This window comes from Pieris rapae, chromosome 6 (assembly GCF_905147795.1).
Source record: "Pieris rapae chromosome 6, ilPieRapa1.1, whole genome shotgun sequence".
Lineage (NCBI taxonomy): Eukaryota > Metazoa > Arthropoda > Insecta > Lepidoptera > Pieridae > Pieris > Pieris rapae.
The window spans coordinates 2,291,801-2,314,262 of record NC_059514.1 but is presented as its reverse complement, the minus strand read 5'-3'; the positions used below and the strand labels follow the sequence as shown (position 1 = coordinate 2,314,262).

Sequence of the window (22,462 nt, the reverse complement as noted above, 5' to 3'; positions counted from 1 at the left end):
ATATTACCATAATGTTCGCAAGTGCGTTACCGGCCTTTTAAGAATTGATTCACTCTTTTCTAGACGACTTAAGTCGAATTAATTTGGAAATACTTCAGTGGGAAGCTGGTCCTACATAGTAGTGGTGGTACTTTAATTATTATTTTTTTTTTTATAGAACAGGGGGCAAACGGGCAGGAGGCTCAACTGATGTTAAGTGATACCGCCTCCCATGGACACTTTCAATGCCAGAGGGCTCGCGAGTGCGTTGCCGGCCTTTTAAGAATTGATACGCTCTTTTCTTGAAGGACCCTAAGTCGAATTAATTTGGAAATACTTCAGTGGGAAGCTGGTCCCACATAGTAGTAGTGCGCGCAAAAATTCAATTTTAAATAAGTATATGAAACAATATTTTCCATTATACATTTTATACATTATTCAAAGAACATGTAGGCCTCTGTAATTATTTTGTTGTTCTTCCACAAATTCCGGTTTTTTCAAACATATCGCTGATACATTGTATTCTTATCAAAAGGAAGCTTGATAACATAATGTGTATATTGTGAATATAGTTGTTATATTGCTATGTTGTACAAGTATATTATATTTATCGAGTGCATTTATTTCAAACACACAAATAAATACCCCAAAATCTTACCTTGTCCAAAAAAAAATCCCAAGCTTTGCAATATGAAAATCAATATTTCATTCATAATTAACACTTATAAATAACTAGAATAACTACTCAATATTAGTACTATAACCAACTGAGTGTTATTTTAGGCAGACTTTGTCGCACATGATGTGGAACCAGCTAACCACTGATGCATTTCCAAACCATCAATCAAGAAAAGAGCGTAATAATTCTTAAAAGGCTGGCTGCGCACTTGAGAGCCCTCTGGCATTGAAAGTGTTATTGGCGGTGGTATCACTTAACATCATTTAAGAAGGAGTAGGAGTGTATCTGTCAAGAAACATAATAGTAATATAACATAATAGTTATGTAACATAATAAGTTTTTCCCACAGAAATTTAAAAAAAAACAACTCAATAAAGAATCTCAGGAATTAAATTATTGTATGTAGTCTGTAATTATTTTGAAGGTTGTTGAACTGGTGACACCCAATTCTAATCTCAGTTAACGCATTCAATTTTCATCATTCATACATGCGATATGTTGCCAATTAAAATATTATATGTTAGTATTTGCCTAAATTATGTGGTCGGTCAGTCAACAGATATTGAAAATACAAATTTAATTTTTCTTATTGATGAACCGCGGGATCAATATGACGTGTTGCGTCATATATTAGGTGAAATCCACAGTTTCATAGAACTTGATTACACGACATTAGTATACAACAGTGCATCAGGTGAGTATTTTAATTTAACCTTTGCTCCCACTGAAAAAAATTAGCAATTGTTTTGTTTAATATTTGTATGATCTCTTCGTGTATGTCATGTTTGTACGGGAGCCCACTATGCTAAATGGGGAATTACTCGAGCGTCGTAGAAACCTATTTAGTTGTAAAGGTTAGATAATAAAAGGAAAACATGTTATTTAATAACTTAAAAAAAACCATGCAATGGACAAACTCGAGCGCGTCAGATATTGATAGCATCCATGTCCTACGTATTTTTAATAATGTACGTGCGTTAATCTCATTGCTTGCATGGTTAGGATGGCCGTACGTAAGCGTTGTAAATGAAAAAAAAAATTAATCGAGTGCGTCAGATGTTAAGTGAACCAACCAAAAGCTCTCATCTGACGTTTAGAATGTTGCGTCATTAAACTAATGTGCGCCATTTTTAAATACTCAAGTGCGTCAGATTGAGATATTATCGTTATGTCCTAGACGTGATGTCTCATAATTTGACGATTATGTGGAGGGATTTGCCTAATCTGATATTAAAAAAAAAAAATCTTTCTAATTATTAATCTTACTTTGATAAGCTCAGGAATTATCAAAAAGTGTATCCAGTAGAATCTGTATTTATCATCATCACTACATAGTATAAAACAAAGTCGCTTTCTCTGTCCCTATGTCCCTTTGTATGCTTAAATCTTTGAAACTACGCAACGGATTTTGATGCGGTTTTTTTTAATAGATAGAGTGAAGTCAAGAGGAAGATTTATATTATGTATAATAACATCCATTAAATAGTGGAGAAGTACTGTTATTTTTGAGGTTTCTAATGTGATGTCGTAAATAATTAAATTTTTTCCGCTTACATTGCAAACGCAGGCTGAACCCTACGAGTTTTATCAAAATAATGTACTAAGTATTGTACACATTGAAAAGGTCTACAGAAAAGTCCCTGATAGTATATGTCTATCTCTTATGGATAACCCACAATAACTTTTTTTTGTCATTTACTTTTTACGACAAATAATGGCTAATTTTCGAAGCGATTTTACCCAATACAGCATTAATCCTTAACCAATTAAATACCTTGAATACATTGTTCATTTAATATAGATCTATACAGCCCATTACTGCTTATTTAGCAGCGATCGAACGCGTATATTATCGGAGCTTTCCAGCAACGGAAATAACAATACATAATAAAAACCTGCTTTTCATCAGCATTGCACCCGTGCGAAGCTGGATGGGTCACTAGTTATAAAATAATTTAAAAAATTCTTAAAAATTATTCACTGGAAGAACCGGTTTCTAATGAAATTTTGTTTATTTTGCTAAGTAGCTTCATCACAAAATACACACTTTATGTTACTATTACTCATAGTTAATGTTTCAAATTTAATATAAGCATCACCTTTTCATTTAGTGACGAGTAGTTACTGTTCTCTCATTTAGTGAATTTATATGTGACTTCTAATTTCAATGAATAATCTTTAACTTGTTTTTAATACATACAAATATATGTAGCAATATTGTAAGGGTCTTATACGATAGCGATTTGCGAGACTGAGTTGGGTCAGAAGTGAAATAGCTAAGGCGTTTCCAAAAATATAAATTTCATTACAGTTAAAATATCCGACTACACAAAAAGTCATAGACAAGTATCCAAGACGCAGGAAGTCGCTGTACCCACCACACTTGAAGAATATACGAGAGATTTGCTCTTTGTAATTGATTTGGCATTGAGTATAATTCCACCCATTACGAAGATCAGTGACTATAAAAATTCATACATATTCGTTTTGTCAAATTACCAGAACCCTGTTCACACGTCAGCTGGACTTTCAAATACATTACGGGAAGCTTTAAAAAAACATGTTCAGGTTTGTTTGTTAATTTTATTTTTGCTCTCAAACATCACACACATTAAAATATGATGGGATGGTATTTAAGAAGTCGTTGCTCTTACCAGCTCCATGCAACTTTCTCACAATCGAGTTGCCTGCAATATCGCAGCAAACAACTAGGGGAATCTTGTATAAAAGAGTGGCGGAGAGTTTATTGCAAGTTCTTCTCTTCCGTTCTACGCCCTTGATTTGAAAACTGGCAGTAAATATAAAATTAGAAGCATTCAATGTATATTTCTTTTTGACGTTCATAAGTTTACATAATGTTACCTACATGATTAAATTGTTTTTGATTGATTGATTGAAAGAAGTCACATGGGTCCGCCAAGCATCCACAATTAATATACACTATACCTACACAATTATATAGGAATAAATAAAATAATAACAATAGACAACCTATAGTTGCTGTTATAATTATAACAGCAACGTTTCTCAAACTATAGTGAATGGTTTCCATAGAGCTGCTAAATGACGACAGACAGAATATGTTACCATTAAACACAAACGTATGATAGGCGTGTAAAAGGGGATCAAAACTATGGCTAGATGGCGCTTTACTCAAATTCATAACAAAGTTCTCTTTATATTTCATACTTTATTTAATACCGTGATATACACAGTTATAAAGTAATCGTTTATATTTAAGGTATCATTTTTAACTACGGAGTTTTTGATGACTGAAGTCAGTGCGCACTATGAAATTAGTCTAACTCTAAGCAACGCGACAGGTGGTGTATTTCTTCCAATAGACGAACTTAATCCTTCAGTGAGTATAAAAATCTACGTACTATAGACTAGTATTTACTATTGCTTAAGAAATAAAATAAATAAATCAGTGGCGCTACAACCACTGTAGGTCAAGGGCTTCAGATTTCTGTATCTGTTTCAAAGGCAGTTAATAGTAGCAGGAGTTTAGTAGCGTCCTTTGGGCGACACTCGCGGTCGACTTTTTGGGTCTATGGCAAGCTGGTTTTCTCACGATGCTTCTAATAATAATAAAAATGTTTAATGTTTCCCAAATTTTACATTAATACACGAGTATGAGACAGCCCCCGTAAGTAGTCACGCTACTTCCCATATTTATACAAATTCTCATAGTTACTCTCATAGAATTGCTATGAACTTATTCCATGCATGCGTGTTTGTGTGTGTATGTGCGCATGTGTGTGTTTGTGTATGAGTGAGTGTGTGCATGTTGTTGAGTTTATAATTAGGTATGTATGCATGTATTTTTTAAACACCTAAAATTCTGGTATACTGAAAAAATTGCCTTTTTTAAATAATTTAATATTTTACTGTTGAATATTGTGTTGTTTTCTTCTATAGTTTCGTAGATATTTGGAACTAAATGATGAACGAACAAAAATCAATCAAGAGTTTCGTTGATAACAGCTAATACCACTGATGCCAACAAAACAGAGTTCCCGAAACGTTTTTATTTTAATTTATACATTTATTAATTGAATTTAAATTACAACTACTTAAAATGAAATTTTGTATGTTATGTAAAATATACGTAACATTAAATAAACATAAAATAAACTATAAATAAAATAACATAAGCAATAAGTCTCTATTTTTAGGGAGAAGGATGAACTTTTGCTTTAATAATAAATTATCAACATGTTTTACACAATTTATACAAATATATATATAAATATATACAAATATTTTTTTTATTTCATAGGTACTTTTATAAATAATGTATATGTTTTGATATTATAAGTTAGTATGATGTAAGTAAATAGGTAATATCAGTGTATGTGTTGAGATCCACTATCGTGGACCCCCAAATTTTTTTTTCGCTGACGTAGGCCCCTTGCAGGTTGTCATAGACCCCCAGGGGTCAATATAGACCACTTTGGGAACCACTGCTATAAAACAATATACTACAATTATTTACAGGTACTTTGGTACATAAAGGATGAATTAATACATAAATGGATTCTAGTGGATACAAAAATATTAAATGCGTACTATGAGCACACCGTGTTTGGGGTAATTATTTTTTTCTATAATTAATCAGTATTGCTTATAAAAGAAACGTGGTAAGCCAGCTGTTTGGCACAGTAGATGTTATATCATGTTCTTTTCATTAGGTATGTCAACTTGTCTCTTGCAAATATTGCGACCATAAGCTAAACAAAATCTGCCAAATATGCAAGGATGTAACTATCAAGCTTTTAATAAAAAAAATTAATTGATTTTTATAGTTTACAGTGGATAAGCAAACAATAAATGAGTACAGTATTATTGTAATTGGAGATGAAGCTGAATTGTTATCATTAACTAATTATAGAAATGAGGCTATAGAATATATGCCCAAAAAATTGTCAAAATACGTGGTAAGTTTATCTTTACAAAATACACTACGATATTATTAACGTTTTTTCGAAGTATATATGTTATGTAAGATATTTAGGGCCTGTTTCACAATGTCGAAATAAAATTGTTTATTTTGAGATTTTAATTTGGATATTATTTGGATATAAAAAAAAATCTCAAAATAAACAATCCGCGAAAATGGAGGACACCGTGAGCAATTTCTGCAAAAACCCTACATCTTTTAGTCGATACCAACTCCGGGGAAATAAATACAGATAACACAACATTTTCTGCAGCTGTAATACTTTTTGACATTTAACACCTTTGTCTTCAGTCACCGTGACCACGCACGCTGTAAAGCACGCGAAACGTCGGTTTAAATTTAAAATTATGTACAAATAATTATAAGTTTAAATACAATAATACATAACTATAATCCGTTAAAAAGTGTTTTCCTTTAAAAGGATAAACAGTATTTTTGCGTTTCACGACTGTCAGATAGCGCTATTCGTCATGAAACGCGAAGTATATTATTTGGAACTTTTATCTTTCGAATAATTTATGTGTTGCATAGCTATTTGGTACTTTATCCATACATTGTGAAACAGACTCTAAGTAATTAATTCAGTCTTCAGTTATTAGCTAACGCAATAATATTAATAACTTTTATGTTTAAAAATAAAAATAACTTGGCAAAGGTTTTTATGCTGTTGGTATATTTAAAAAATATTTTTCCTTGATATATACACTGAACTTTGAGTGCATTCTAAATTTGAAGCTTTGATATCTGTTTGACATACCTTAAAGTTTTGATGATGGGTTAGTATGTGAGTGTCGGAAACTTTGACGAGTTATGATTATCAAACGGTTCAAGTTGAAGGTATTTTAAAAATGCTGTATTTATACAATTTAAGCTTCTATAGCGAACATAATCGTAAATTGCCTGAACTGTTTCGAATTCCGCCATTTGTGGCTCAAAAGTGGCTCATACTTTTTGCTAGAAATGGCGGCAGCACTGTTCACATAAGAATCTACATGCTCAGCATAGAATTTGGATTAATAATGTCCAAAATCTATTAACGAGTTGATCTCTAAAAATGTCTTTTATACATATAAAATAATCAATATTAATATTTGTATACTAACATGTGATCAATATTTTAAATAGCATACTTAGCACATGCCATAAGTAGAGTTAATACCGTTTGTGTCAATCAGTGAAATTAAATTAGGCTTACGTAAAGAGTTCTCATTCTACAGACTAGATGACCACAGAAAAAAAAATACGTTTATTTTGGAACATAAAATCATGACTAATTCCACGTTAATAAATTTCAACCTGTAGGCATCCCGACTCATCGGCACACAATATTATTAGTTGTATGTTAAACGTTGATTTTAACATTTCAGGTCGCAAGCGTATTTAAAGCCAGTACTGGTTTAAATTTCGCACACGTCACATGTTACGATAGATGCCAAGTTATAATCAGAGCTACTTCAAAACTAAGCTTCACACCTGGATTTTCTGCCGGGGAACCGTCACCTAGAAGCATAATATTTTCTTCTCCACTAACATGTAGGTCGAATAATAAATAAAAGACCTGAAAAATAATAAATTGTTACGATTTGGATATTACCCGTTTTCCAATTTTCGTGATTCATGTTTTGTTTTGTTGTTGTTAGGAGTTTATAGACTATTTGATGTAGATCTAGATGGTAATGTATGGAGTAAGCTACCTACTACTAACTTTTGGAAGGGGTACCTAGAGTCATTTTTCTTTAGACTTTCAAAAGTGATTTTCTAATATTATTGACTATATAATAAATGATTTGACTTTGACTTTGAATGCTGGGATGAATCAGTTGGGATTAGATAACTGTTTTTGATTTGTAATTGAATTATCGGTAGTATAGGTATATATCTTGTCAACTTGACTTTTAAGTATCGCTTATTAATTAGTTATTAAAGTTAAACCCTTGAGGATATCATATTAAAAAAAAACATTAAAAATTACTTTTAAGGAGATGTAAAACATATTCTGTTACAGACATTAAATCGTATTTAACAATTAAAGTTGAGAAATACAATGAAAATATCGATATATTATCGGCCGAAGTATATAATCGAAACGATTGGTCTCAATCACTCAAAATACACAAGATATACGAAAATTTCTACGCGTCAGACGAACCGCTATTCTTTCCAGAAGGTCTAATTGGAGTAAGGGTGAGTATACATATCAATAAGGCATCATTAAAATCTGTCTAAACTCGACAGTGTGTTCTAGGTAAGTCGTAGATTAATTCGCGAAAGTCTTTGTTTATTCAAAGAACTATGTCAAACAAAACACTGTCTAAAATGATTTCTTTCACAATTCAATTGATTGCGTCAAATTATCAAAGATCTGAATAAGCGGCCTAAAATTAACGTTGTATATGACAGCAACTTAAAGCTGAGTTTCGGCCTGTTTTACTTATTGCCCTATATGGCTCACCTGATGTTAAGCCATGCCCATGAATACTCGCGTCGCTTGAAAGCTCGCAACTGCGATGCCGGCCTTTCAAGAATTAGTTCGGAAATACTTCAATGGTTCATATAGTGGTGGTGCGGCAAAAACTGCCCTACAATACGTCAGTTTTGGAACGACCGACGTTGAGGTGATACAGATATCTTAAATGTAATTGCTTTTTAATGTATATAATTTATATAAGCTGTAGGATAATGAAACAAATGATTTATGCATATATAACTTTTAGATTAACGGTGTCATAAACGACTCAAATGAAACATTTACAAGCATCTACCCGCGATTAATTTTGCCATTTGATCAGAACGGTAAGAACACTTATACTATCTATAATAAGTGTATGTTATTATGATTTAATAAGTTATAACTACAAAAATGCATAATGAATAGCTACTCGACTAAAAATTATTCGTCCGTTATACGTCTGCTGACTGTCTGCTTCTTGAAGATACACGAATATTTCAAAGTGCCTATTGTTAACTTATTAGCAATAAGAACGTTAACTCAGTTAGCTCTTAGCCGCTTTTAAATATAATAAAATGGCCTCTTTTGATGTTTTCATTATTTTTCTATTTCAATTGATAACATTTATATAAATTCAGTTTTTTTTAATTGTATTTGTATAGATATTGTGCATAACAACTCTTATAATAATATTATACACATTTACTATATATGCTGGGATTGTGTTTTGCTATGGTTTCTCCCCTCTGGATATCCTCTTCTTAAGTTCCTGTACTATTGGAGTCCGATATTTCACTGAGCGACGAATAGGGTTCTCGAGCGCTATTTATATGTTTTCAATAACGTTTAGACTTCTAGAAATTCCATAGTTCCCTTTTCAAGTCTCGACCCATTTCCGGTGTGGAACATTCTCGTAATTTTAAATGATTGTTTAGTTGCCATTAATGCTTTCAGTGACCTCTATTATTAAATAGACAAACTATAATATAATAAACATATGATTATGTCTAGTGCTGCACTAATTGATGACGTCAGTATCGATATTGAATTCTTATCGACAAAATCCAGCTTTGTACAAAATTATGAAATTATCTCATAATTTTCCTGCACAGATATAGTTTCAGATTATTCTTTGTGGAAGTTGGAGGGAGTTAAGATTACCTCATATTTGCAAAATTAAAAAGTGGTTTCGGCGTGCAACTCTCATCCCGTAGGTTCGATCCCCGGCTGTACACCAATGCCTTTCTTTCTATATGCGCATTTAACATTCAATCGAACGGTGAAGGAAAACATCCGAAGAGCGCGTTGCATTAACGGAGCGGTGCCGCAACTTCATGCTACATACAAATTACTATACCATGCCACACCACGCGTTGCGCCGCCGCAACTTCATGCTACATACAAATTACTATACCATGCCACACGCGTTACGCCGCCGCGCCTCGTCTCGCAAGCGCACCGAACCAGTGACCTGCGAGACGAGGCGGGGAGGGGTAAAACACATTGCCACACCGCAACACCCGTGTGGCAGCCTACAGAACGAAATAATTGCGCACGTTACCGCATCGTGTGGCAGGCAATTGTAAAATTATCAAGAAACATATCCAGAATTATAAACGTTGTGGCGACACTGCTTTTTTTATTTTAATATGTGCATAATTTTACAGATTCGCTAATAACACTTACTATATCAATTGGAGATAATTTGACCCTGGAATGTCCTGTACAATTAGCCGGTGAATGGATGTTTTCCTCTTCCGGTCATAGTACACTATTGGCTCTAAGTACCGGGTATGTTTTACATATGTTGCACACCAGCCTGAGTGTGTGCCTATCAACGCTGAGGTTGAAAAAAACGAGTGTGCTTATGACCACACGACTGAAGTGAAACTTCTTTCTTTCTTTCTTCTTTCTAATAATAATTTGTTATTATTAACCCGAAAATTTACAAAACATGAACTCTAAACGTAGAATATTGAATATATTGAACAAAATATCAATGCATAAAATTGTTCAAAACGAAATAGAATTACGAAAAATAACCAATGAATCACCGTTCGCATAACGCAAGTAGTCAACTCGCAAACGAACTACTGACTGAAATATATATATTTCATTTACTAGCTATAAGAGAAAGAGAGAAACAAAATGTGCGCGCGCACTGCTGTTTCTTGCTTATATCCCCCACTCAACTTCCGTTCGCGTTAACCGATCACACTTTTCGTAACGCTTATGTCATGCGTTCCCCAGCTTATTCCCCAAGTCAAGCGTGCGTAAAGAAGTTTCACTTCAAAAACAAAATGAGAAAATCTATAAGCCACTTTCATATTATATAGAACATAGTTTTTTATTTAAATAAACTTAATGTAATAAGATTTAAAATTTTTGTTAACTTATACAAACTGTGTAATTAATTAATTACATAGTTGGCATAAAAAACTAACTTTGTTTTAAAATGTAAACCTTTGTAAACATTTTGTAAATTGTATTGACTTTATACCTATATTAACCTTCAGGATACATTATTTCAAAATAAAATGGGCTGGACTTGAAGATGCTGGCATATATCTGTGTGTAAAGAACAGTACAATCATTACTTCATATAAAGTACGAGTGCAAGGTAAGTGTTTAGCTTTGCTTACATCAGTCAGAGTAAAAGGCCAAATTAAAAAAGATACCTTAACTTTGTTTCACGAGTACATTTAATGTTTAAAGGGCCTTGACTATATAAATTATTTTTTCTTTCATAGCACCACCTACTATTAGCAGGGTACGCGAAAGAATCATAATCGCAGTGATCGGTGATCCAGTTGTAGTGATGACGTGTCTTGCCACAGGCAGCCCTGAACCCAATGTTACGTGGTCATTTAATCACACTAAAGAATGTACGGTAGTATAACTGTTTTTATCTAATAAAATTGTTACCCCTTACGCAGTATATTAGTCAAATTAATAATAATTTAAAGAGAAGAAAATTCTTAACAAATTATATAACGTACCAAAAATTACAATGAAATTTCCAAATTGCTTTCTAAATGTACATTTATATGGTAACGCAACGTTTAATTAAATTATATTTCAATCTGTATACTTATAAAAATATATTGCTTGTGGCGGCGTCCATGCGTCGGGTTGTCTCTCTCCCTAAAATATGGCGAGGGGGCCGATGGCTGGCCATGCGTCATACTCGTGAACAGGTGCTACTTGTGGTAACTGGTTGTTTTTTTATTAGTTGTTTATACTACGTATTGGCGTGTTGTTCTCACGAGTATTTAAGTGCGTGCTTCTATTGCCTCCTCCTATCCTCACTATGCCTCCAGCTGATAGAGGACAAATCATAGTTTTTAATTTATTTTATTATTCTTTATTACTCACACTTACACATTACACCATGTTCCATATGACACTCACATCTTGATGTCATATGGAACATGGTGTAATGGTTGCAGCTTCTTACAAACATTATGTAAAAAAAAACTTGGCGATTAAAAAGAGTGGCGGAGAGTTTATTGCCAGTTCTTCTCTTCCGTTCCACGCCCTTGATTTGAGGACTGGCAGTAAATGTAAAATTAGAATCATTTAATGAATATTTCTTTTTTTTACGTTCATAAGTGTACAATATGTAACCTATATGAATAAATGATTTTTGTTCGTTTGTTTATTTGATAAAGAGAATATACAATTACGTTAATGTTCACATTTTGCTGATTATGATTTCAGGTACCAAGTGTAGTACAACTGTTAACAATTCTTTAGTTTTACATAATGTAACGGCTGATTCTGCTGGCACATACACCTGTAAGGCACAAAATTCCCTGGGTTCAGCGTGGGAATACTATGTTCTTACTGTGCAAGGTAATTGTAATTATTGAAGAGCTCTCGTTCCTTTTTCGGGTCCAGATTTTTGTATTAAAAAAATTCTACACCTCAAAAAATATGCTAACCAGAAACGAATAAAGCCTTTTATAAATTTTACGAATACTTAAATGATCCTAATCCTTGGGATTGATTTGCTCCAGTTTAAACGATTTGTATTAAAAACTTGGCGATTGAAAAGAGTGGAGTTTCTTGCCAGTTCTTACCCGCTCTACGTCCTTGACTTGCGAACTGGTTGTAAATGTAAATTTACAATTAATTTAACTTGTTTTTTTTGACGTTCATAAGTGTAATATTTACCTATATGTTTAAAGATATTTTCGAGTTTGAGTTTGAATGCTCAATGAAACAGCTCGATACATATTAAATTGCCTATGGAAATTTATTATTTTAATTTTTGTTTATTTTTTCTTACTAGGTTGAATCAGTTCAGTAAGTAATTGAATGTCAAGCCAGTTACGACCACAACACACATTTTACACTTTTCATTTACCTATTTTTTTTTTAATTCTTAAAATCATGGGGTTTTATATTTTATTACCTTAAAAATATCTATAATATATAATATACTGGTTCGACATTGAACTTGAACCACAATAACTTTGTTACTCGCCGTTCTTAAAATTAAAATATGAAGCAATCTTAAAATGTTTATAGAGCCTTGACTATATATATATTATTTTTTCTTTCTTAGCACCACCTACTATTAGCAGGGTACGCGAAAGAATCATAATCGCAGTGATCGGTGATCCAGTTGTAGTGATGCCGTGTCTTGCCACAGGCAGCCCTGAACCCAATGTTACGTGGTCATTTAATCACACTAAAGAATGTACGGTAGTATAACTGTTTTTATCTAATAAAATTATTACCCCTTACGCAGTATATTAGTCAAATTAATAATAATTTAAAGAGAAGAAAATTCTTAACAAATTATAATTATAACGTACCAAAAATTACAATGAAATTTCCAAATCGCTTTCTAAATGTACATTTATATTGCAACTTTTATATAAATTTCTTTTTCATTTTGCATACTTATTAGAATATAAAGAAAATACAATTACGGTAATGTTCACATTTTGCTGATTATGATTTCAGGTACCAAGTGTAGTACAACTGTTAACAATTCTTTAGTTTTACATAATGTAACGGCTGAATCTGCTGGTATTTACACATGTAAGGCACAAAATTCCCTTGGTTCAGCGTGGGAATACTATGTTCTTACTGTGCAAGGTAATTGTAATTTTTGACGAGCACTTGTTCCTTTTTCCAGTCCAGATTTTTGTATCGAAAAAATTCTACACCTCAGTAAAAATGCTAACCAGAAACGAATGCTTAATGAACCCGCTTGATTATTCATATTTAATTGCCTATAGAAATTTATTATTTAATTTTTTTTCTTGCTAGGTTGAAATTTATATGTTCTAATGATGTGTATGTGTGGCAAATTTGTAAATTCATATTTTCTTCAAGTAAGCATACAGGTTGTTTTAGGATTTATAAATAATAATTATATAATGAAACACACAGAAACACAGAAAGTAATAATCAACACTAACGAAACATAATTAGATATTTTTTAAGGTAATAAAGTGTGATTGGTAATAAAATATAAAATCTGATGGTTAAAAATTAAATAAAAATGAAATGAAAAGTATGTAATGTGTGTGTTGTGGTCGTAACTGGCTTGAGATTCAATTACTTACTGAACGTACCGCTATGTTACCGATTATATTATATACGAGTACCTTTTTGTTTGTATATTTGAAACGCCATTATGTCCAATTACTTTGATTTTTCTAAGTCAGCTATTCTCTGATGTATAAATGTTTTAGGAGCACCTTCACAATCACACATACGCAAGACTTTAGTTATTATTAAGGATAGAAAAAGTAATATCGATTGTAAAATACCGCATTCAGAAGAAGACATCCAGAGATGGTATCGAGTAAGTTTGTACACATTAGTATTTTATTATTACAGTATTGAAGTGTGGCTGTGTCAACTTTAAATGCGTACATTGAGAAGAACAAAAGTTTAAGTGGTCTTATGAACATTTGTAGTATATTACACTATAAAAAAGTATGTATGTACTTATGTCCACGCGTTAGAAGTTATACTTCTTTGGCGTATGGCAAAAAAATAACTAAAATGCAGTAGTAACTAACGATAAATATTAAAATTAATCAAAAAGATTTTATTTAAATAAATCAATTATTTGTAAATACTATCACCGTCGTATATGAAATTGATTTAAAAACACGAAAATAATATTTGTTTATTCACACTGTTTAATTGTACTGTTACGAAACACTTGTACTAAATATAAAAATACTAGGATATACAACTTGAATATAGTTATGGATTTCGATACCACCCTGCCGCCGTGCGTCGTCGCACCGCAAGCGCACCGCACTTGTATGCTGCGAGACGAGGCGGGGAGGAGTTAAATATATTGCCACACCGCAACCACGGTAATATTATGTATACAGTATTGTAACTGGCCCGTGTGCTTGAAATAAGTACCTACAGCAGCACAGTACGTTAGCATGCGATAGGGCTGTCCACCTACAGCGTTTTATATATGAAATATTAATATGATAACATAAAATACTTCGTGAATTGAATAGAAAGTGTTCAATAAAAATACAAGATCTTTTTAATGGTAGATTTAATTAAAAAATCATGTTTATTTTTATCTATGTTTGATTATAACAAATAATATACCGACATAATTACCTATTATTATTATGTTCTATATGTATATTATGTTATTAAAGGAATATCTTTTACTTGGTTATAGATACCTGAAGCTACTTTACAATTTATATGTTTAGTTTTAAATGAAGTTCGGAATATTTCCTCCATCGCGCGGTTACTGACTAAAAACCAACACACCGTCCGGTCGTCACTGCGGCACGTCCACTACTGTAGCATGCCGAGCGCATGCCGAGATCCGAGCGAGTAGGTATAGCTCGCGCGTCGTCTGTTTGTATGAAGTTACAATACTGTATACATAATATTACCGTGCCGCAACGTTACGGCATCGTGTGGTCGCGCTCTAATACTTGAACGCCCCCCTATCATGTTTTTGTGAGATGAGGCGCCGGTATACAGCCCCTTATCGTAACATGTGGATATGGGGCCTATTTAGATGACAGAGTGTTTTGTTTATTCCATCCATGGCTATTCAATTCCAGGACGGAAACTTTCTTATGAATGGAAATTTAAGGCTCCATGGACGCTTACAAGATTCCGGAGTATATACGTGTCGGGTTATTGGATTGGCCGGCATGATGGAATATACAGTTAATTTAACTGTCTGTTTACCACCGCGGTTCATCCGGCAGGAGCCTTCAACTGTTGCTGCTTCTACTATATTACACTGTAATGTTGCAGATTTTGGTGAATATAAGGTGAAAATGTTATATTATTTCTCGGCTTATTAATAATGTGTATGTTTGGTGTTTCCGAACAAAAACAATTATCTTTGATCAGGTAAAAAAGGCGCAAAATGTTATATACCCGTTAATCCTAACTGCTGTAATATTACGTTAGACATTGTATATCGCTTGCTTCGGGGAACAAGGACGTAAAAGCAAAAACTAGGAAAATTTAGGAAAAATAAAAGAAGGTACCCAATGCTTTTATTATTAGGATACTGAGCACATTTCATACACAAATATATTTGTATACGTATATCAATTAATAAAAGGTATGTTTATTCGTATTCAACGAATTAAACATCGTAGTTGTAAATAGATACACAATTAGTTAATGTTTATTACAGTAATTTATCGAATTAGACTGAAGAGCAAGAGTTTACGATTGTTTCACTATTTAAACAAAATTACGGATGACACAGTAACCGCATTACGGCAGCATATTTTGACGAATGTCTAGAACGTAATAATTTATTACCACTCTTTTGCGGAAATATTATGTGAAACAGATTATTATTACAATTTACAGATATCTATTTGTTCCTAAATATAGCATTAACTTTTATGATTTTTCGGTAAAACTAAAACTTTATGGTTGTCGCAATCTATTTCAATATATATATGAGTCCTCTGGCATTGAGAGTGTCCATGGGCGGCGGTATCACTTGACATCAGGTGAGCCTCCTGCCCGTTTGTCCCCTGACTAATATTGTGCACAAAAAAAATTCCATAGAATAAAGACCATCTCGTTTTTTATTTATAATAAAATGTCTTGCATAAATCAGATAAGATGAAAAATCATTAAAACAGTCGTAATAGTGTTTTGTTCCCCGGCGCAAGCGATGTATGGAAACTTATCAGTTTTTAAATTTAAAAAAAAGTAGGAACTAGGCCTCCAGGAGGGTTAGGTTTCGTACATTATAATTCAAATCGAAATCAGTGTTATTATGCTTCCCAAAATAATGTATTTTTTCAGTTTACTTGGGCGAAAGATGGCGTAAAATTTAAAGTAATTGAACCGATAATATTTGCGAAGCAGCCCGGGTTATACACTTGTGAAGTGACGTCACATTGCGGAAAGATATCACGGCAATTTAATGTTGTTAAAGGTGGTGAGTATACTGTTTACTGTTAAGCTTAACTTTTGTTTTACTATATACCATTACGGTAATAGTAATGAACAAAACTGGTGTCATGTTCACTAGCAACGTAATTGTCATATTCTTACTCCCCTCCATACGTTTTGATCCCAGATCCCAGATTGATTAAATAACTTCCATTTTATTGGCTCCAAAAACCTATCCCACGATGACTGTTCCCTCTGTATGAATCCAGCATAATTTCACTGCCTGAAATGAAAATATACAAATATAATGTATGTATGTGTTATTTTGTGTTTATGTGTGTATTGATTTTACTAAGTTTATATTTAAAGTAGCGACGAGTAAAAATTAAAAAACTTCTTTTATAATCCAGTGATGTCGCTAATAATTCACCGTCATCAAAATGTTGGAATGTTACTGATAATAGTTTTTGTAATTCGCAGGCTGTATATTGAAAGTTGACAGCGAGTTTGATGGCATAAAGCCTTTTATTTTGCATTCAAAAGGACACTTGCTCTCTCCAATGTATAACACTCTAAACGACGCTGTTTTTGTTGAAAATGGAAAATCAGTACGCTTTCACTGCGGCTTAAACATAAGTCTTTACCATGACAAGCATATTTTATCGGATCATTTCGTGGAAGGTCAATGCCTAAAGGGGTCACATTTTAAAATTAAAGGGCGTTCGTATGATTTTAAAAACTTATCCTGTGAACGACGGTTGAATAAAATAGTGCGAAATGACGAAGTAAGATGTGGTTTCCGCAAACATTTAAAAAATATTAATTATCATTTTGGAATGACTTCGGTAAGGTTATACGAGGTGTGTGTGGCCGATTCAGAACCCGTTTATATAAGACACAGACTGAACAAAGCAAGGGCCAATACGATTACGCTTGAAGGTAAGATTAAAAATAATCTGCTAGCAAATTACCTTAAATAATCTTTATTACAATATATTATTTGAGGTGATTTTTTTTATAGAACAGTTAAGTGATACCGCCGCCCATGGGCACTATCAATGCCAGAGGAATCGCGAGTGCGTTGCCGGCCTTTTAAGAATTGGTACGCTCTTATTTGAAGGACCCTAAGTCGAATTGGTTCGTAAATACTTCAGTGGGCAGCTGGTTCCACAAAGTAGTGGTGCGCGGAAAAAACTGCCGGGAAAAACGCTATTGTTAATAATGCTTAAAATACATATCTTGATTTATAATAAAGACAAACCTAGCAATGTGAATGGGGAATATTATCTATTTATTTGACATCAATATTTTATTTTATGTTGGTAAATAGATATCATTTTTTTTTATTTATTTAAGTCTACAACATCATACAAATTACGAAATCTACTGACAATTTTATAAAATCTTCTATCTATATATATATATATATATATATATATATCTATATATAATATGTATGAAAATATATTATGTAAATATAAGTGTTGCTAAAGATAGGAATTAAAAAAAATACAATTAAAAACCATAAACAAGTTAAGACAATTACACAATAAAATAAAATAACCAAGAATGTAGTTACTTAAAGTAGAGAAAAAAAAATCATCAGCAAAACAGCGAATAAGGTTTGAGAAAGGCACACAACAATGCTTTTTCTAAAACCGATCAGCCCACTACCGAATATATCCAGCTCCGGATAAGCTGTGTTCAATCCGTTAAAGTTGCGAAGAATTCAAACGAGAGTTAATTAGTAAAAGAGAGAGGGAGAAAATTATTATATTTATTCAAACCTAATTCGATTTGTACATAATAATAAATAAATAAAAAGTTTCTTTATTTGACAAATACCACATTACACATATTACAACATTCATTGTGGTCAATCTTATATATAATATACATCTATGAGCTAGCGTTTAAACTAGGCCTAGCCTGTACCTTAAACGCTAGTTTCTTCCAGTGTCATCAAGAAACTGGCCAAACTGTTTGCCATTGGACGTTTATTTTTGTTCATTTAACCAAATGGAGGTGGAATCAAATTTAAATTGTTGTAGTTAGTTAGATTGGTGTAAGTGTGAACTTCGACAAAATATTTTTATTTTAAATCTTGTGAATGAGTGAACTTGGATATGAGATGAAGTTAGTATCGTTGTTTAGTATGGAAATTAATATTTATTATAAAGATTGTATTTTTATATTAAATTTACAACATACTCGCATATTTTTGATTAACAAATATTTTGCATTACTTAATAAACATTATATATTTTAGATACACCTCAACTGTTCGAAAATCGCCAGTATCTCGAAAATAAGTGTTTCAGTGATAACAATGATTCCGGCTTTTGCTTTAAAAGTAGACAACTATTAAACGCAAGGGATGTGTATCCTGGCCAAGCCTTTACTACGACATTTTCTAATTATAATATAGTACCTGAGTGGAGACACGAACGGTCTGTAAGTATTTTAAAATTTTCAGTCAAACCACTTTTTTTATATTACATTTAACGGCCAATATTTCTTTCAATTAACGTCAAACCATAAATAATTAACTATTAAAACTTTCATATATTAATTATATATTATTAAAATAAATACAATTATAATTACACTATATATTGGTGCTAACTCTATCAAAATCCATTTTGTAGTTTTTGACCAAATGCCTTTTATATACGCATTTTTTTTTATAGAACACGGGGCAGACGGGCAGGTGGCTCACCCGATGTTGTGTGTGTGAAGTGATACCGCCGCCCATGGACACTCTCGATGCTAGGGCTCGCGAGTGCGTTGCTGGCCTTTTAAGAATTTGTACGCTCTTTTCTTGAAGGACCCTTAGTTGAAAAAAAAATGTGTGTGTACCAGTGTACACAGGTAAGAAGTGAAACTTCTTTACGACATATCATTTTTCTACTATTTGCAATTTCACGAAAATTCACGAAGATGATGAGATTTATATACATTCACTGATACTTACAATCAAAAAGTGAGGTTAAGATCAAATAAATATTAAAATCATGCTCATACGTGTTGAATTTATAAAACGAAATGTATAATCACTCTCAATTTTCTTGTAAATTCACTAAAATTTGAACAATTCTTTTTATTTTATCACTTTCAAATTAATATATTATTGTTATTCTTATTTTAAACCAAACTTCAAAACTAATATATTGTTATTATTATCATATATTACATTATATTCTTTACGTCACTATACTAAACTTCGATAAAAAAAAAGCAACATGGCGCGTAACCGAAAAAACGTGACGATTTTCTTACAAAATTTCTCCCATACGTCGATAAAGAAGTTTCACTTCAAAAATCTAAAAGATTTTTCTAATAAACAAAGAAAGAGACAAATTTTAATTGATAATGTTTAAAAAGCTATCTCTTATTAAATCTAGGATACGGTCAAAGAGCATGAGTAGGGGGAGTTTTAGGTTTCATGATGAATGCTATTTGTTTTCAGAATTGGGAAGAGCTTGAGGGACGCGTTCGAATGGTAGCAAATTCAGCACAGAAATCTGCAGAGGTGTATGTTTACAATGGTGTGATTTACACTAGTAATTTAAAAAAACATATCAAAAGAACTGTCACTCCGAATGACAATTATACAGTTATTTACAAAAATATCGCCAACCAACAAAACATTAAAAACACACCAATGTTTTTGTTCAAGGTAATTTAACACCAAATCTATTTTATATCCTATTTCATCACTTCATAATATGGAAAACAATTTTTTAACGTGTCACGTTGTTTGTCCGCTATGGACTCCTAAACAATCAAATTTGCACACCGTGTGCAGTTTGATTTAACTTAAAACATAGGATAAATGTACATCTCAATTTATAACCGCAATATTATGTTATTGCAAATATTTGTTTATTATTTGATTCAATTTGAACAGATGGCGCTGTGTTAAAAGTACCAACGTTTTAGATAAGCTATCTACCTTTCACATAAGTACTCCTACCGTTTCCCTTGAATAGTTTACTACTATGTAATATAACAAAAACCTTAGCCACAGCAACGCTTGGCCGAGTCTGCTAGTAAACTTATAATTATTTTACATAATTTTTTTATTTATTTTTTATTTTTCTGACGTTTCGCGTGCTGTACAGCGTGGGTAGTCACTGTGACTGATAAGAAGACTAACTAGGCTAATAAGAAAAAGTTATACTATCTGTATTTATTTCCTCGGAGTTGATAATAATACATAAATCGAATCCGTTAAAAAAAGTGTTTTCTTTAAATTTGTAAAAGTTATGTTAATAACAGAAAGTACTACATCATAATAAGTATATAATTTATAATTTTACAGGCTGTACACAACTTTAACGATCGCACGGGAGTAGCTTTTATACAATTAAATAATCCCAACGTGACCCAGGAAAAGGAAGCTGAAAAATACGTATTTTGTGTAGACATTTGTGAGGAAATAGAGTGGTTGGGAAATGGAGATTGGAAAAACCCAAAACGGGGCTATATTTACTGTTGTACTATCAAAGAATTTAATATTTTTTTTAGTAATGTACTTATTATACAACACACCAACGGAGTCTTAAAGAAAATTTAAAATTTACTTTAAATTTTACACATTATAAATTGATCAATTTAGAATGTGTAAAATTTAAAATCTATTTCTATATAGCCTCGATTACGGTTAAGATTTAGCGCAAACGTATAATAATAATCAAATACGTTTCTGATATATGGGTGACGTAGTAAGCGCCGAGTCCTTAATCACTGATACAAAATGATCCATGTTATCGCTGACTATGATTCCTATAAAGCATTGAAAACTTCGAGTAATGGAACTCATATAATAAATTTACGATTCTATCCGTTCTAGGAGTTTTATTTTAATGTGGAGTTCCCTTGCAAATAATATGAGAGCCCACAAGAAGTACGCATCAAATCGCATCAAGTGAAAGATTCAATTATTCAAAAATATTTGATTGGAAATCGTTCATATAGCATCATCGCAATATTCGTAATAGTTTTATTTTTTTAATTATACTAAATGTTGTCTGTATTGTAGTTGAATTTAAGCTGACATGGGAAACATTTTTGTCAGAATCAAGGAAATTCTGGAAGATTACGAAAAATTTAGAAACCTTAATACAATTGGCCTATTCAAATTTTTCTCTCATATAAGCTTTTTCATAATGCTGTGTAGAACCGTTACAAATATTCTAGGTGACTCAGGATCGCCTTGTCCAACACCTCTGCTTATTTTAATTTCCGGACCTATATTGTCTAACTTCACGCGGCATTCGCTTTCATGGTTTATGTAATTTGGAATAATATAACGTTTTCGATTATTTCTACTTTTAGTTTTTAGTGTAACGACTCCAATTCCAACAATTTGTATTACGTATTGGAAAGTTTCTTGCCAGTTCTTCCTGCCCGCTCTACGCTCTTGACGTTCATAAGTGTACCTACTTGTTTACCTATATGAATAAAGATATTTTGAGTTTGTGTTTAAGCTTTCCAAGAAATACTAAATTATTTTTCCTTTTCCTATCTTCAATTTTACTTTCTCTTTAAGAATGATAATTTTGCTTCACATTTATAGAGCTTACGACGGACTTTGTTACACTTTCTGTGATTATTCTAGTCTGGTCTTCCAACTTTTCGCACAGCTTTTGGTATATCGACATATTCCACGAGGTAATCCATTTCTTTTTTGTCCATACTTTGAAATGATGTATCTAAATATCTATGTAAAATCATTATTATTTATTTATTTATCCTTCTGTTCCCTCTTTTCCTCCTTTCTTCTTATATTTATTTCCTTACAGAATTACATTTTTCACGTATATAATAAATGTTCAAATTAAATTAAATATTTCCTATAGATTTAAGGAAAAACAGTAATAAAAAAAAAAATAAATAAATAGCAACATCCAAAATGTCTTGACTTAGATTAGCTTATTATTAGATTAGCGTATACTTTCGGCTGGTCGTTGTTTCCTTGTGGCTAAAATGTGTCTAGCAAAAT

The 22,462-nt window shown here is 32.3% G+C and overlaps 1 protein-coding gene across 2 annotated transcripts; it reads left to right on the top strand.

Annotated features, from left to right (window-relative positions):
- Window positions 1–1,111: 1,111 nt before the first annotated feature.
- On the top strand, window positions 1,112–21,872 carry LOC110994330. Of its 2 annotated transcripts, XM_045628716.1 has the most exons (21): window positions 1,112–1,352; window positions 2,970–3,226; window positions 3,900–4,019; window positions 5,159–5,251; window positions 5,467–5,598; window positions 6,989–7,154; window positions 7,627–7,805; window positions 8,336–8,414; window positions 9,738–9,861; window positions 10,587–10,690; window positions 10,821–10,955; window positions 11,791–11,925; window positions 12,641–12,775; window positions 13,045–13,179; window positions 13,782–13,894; window positions 15,147–15,362; window positions 16,366–16,501; window positions 16,936–17,394; window positions 18,725–18,909; window positions 19,925–20,134; window positions 20,780–21,872. In XM_045628716.1, exons 1-21 carry the CDS (start codon window positions 1,154–1,156, stop codon window positions 21,032–21,034), a joined length of 3,567 nt encoding a protein of 1,188 aa, XP_045484672.1. In that variant the 5' UTR covers window positions 1,112–1,153; the 3' UTR covers window positions 21,035–21,872. The 2 variants fall into 2 exon arrangements, with proteins under 2 accessions (XP_045484672.1, XP_045484673.1); XM_045628717.1 differs by lacking the exons at window positions 12,641–12,775; window positions 13,045–13,179.
- Window positions 21,873–22,462: the final 590 nt, after the last annotated feature.

Coding starts and splice junctions, on each gene's coding strand:
- LOC110994330 (XM_045628716.1), top strand. CDS start 1,154: ATGTTGCCAATTAAAATATTATATGTTAGTATTTGCCTAAATTATGTG. Junction 13,180..13,781: donor CTATGTTCTTACTGTGCAAG/GTAATTGTAATT, acceptor TAAATGTTTTAG/GAGCACCTTCACAATCACAC. Junction 16,502..16,935: donor ATTTAATGTTGTTAAAGGTG/GTGAGTATACTG, acceptor TGTAATTCGCAG/GCTGTATATTGAAAGTTGAC.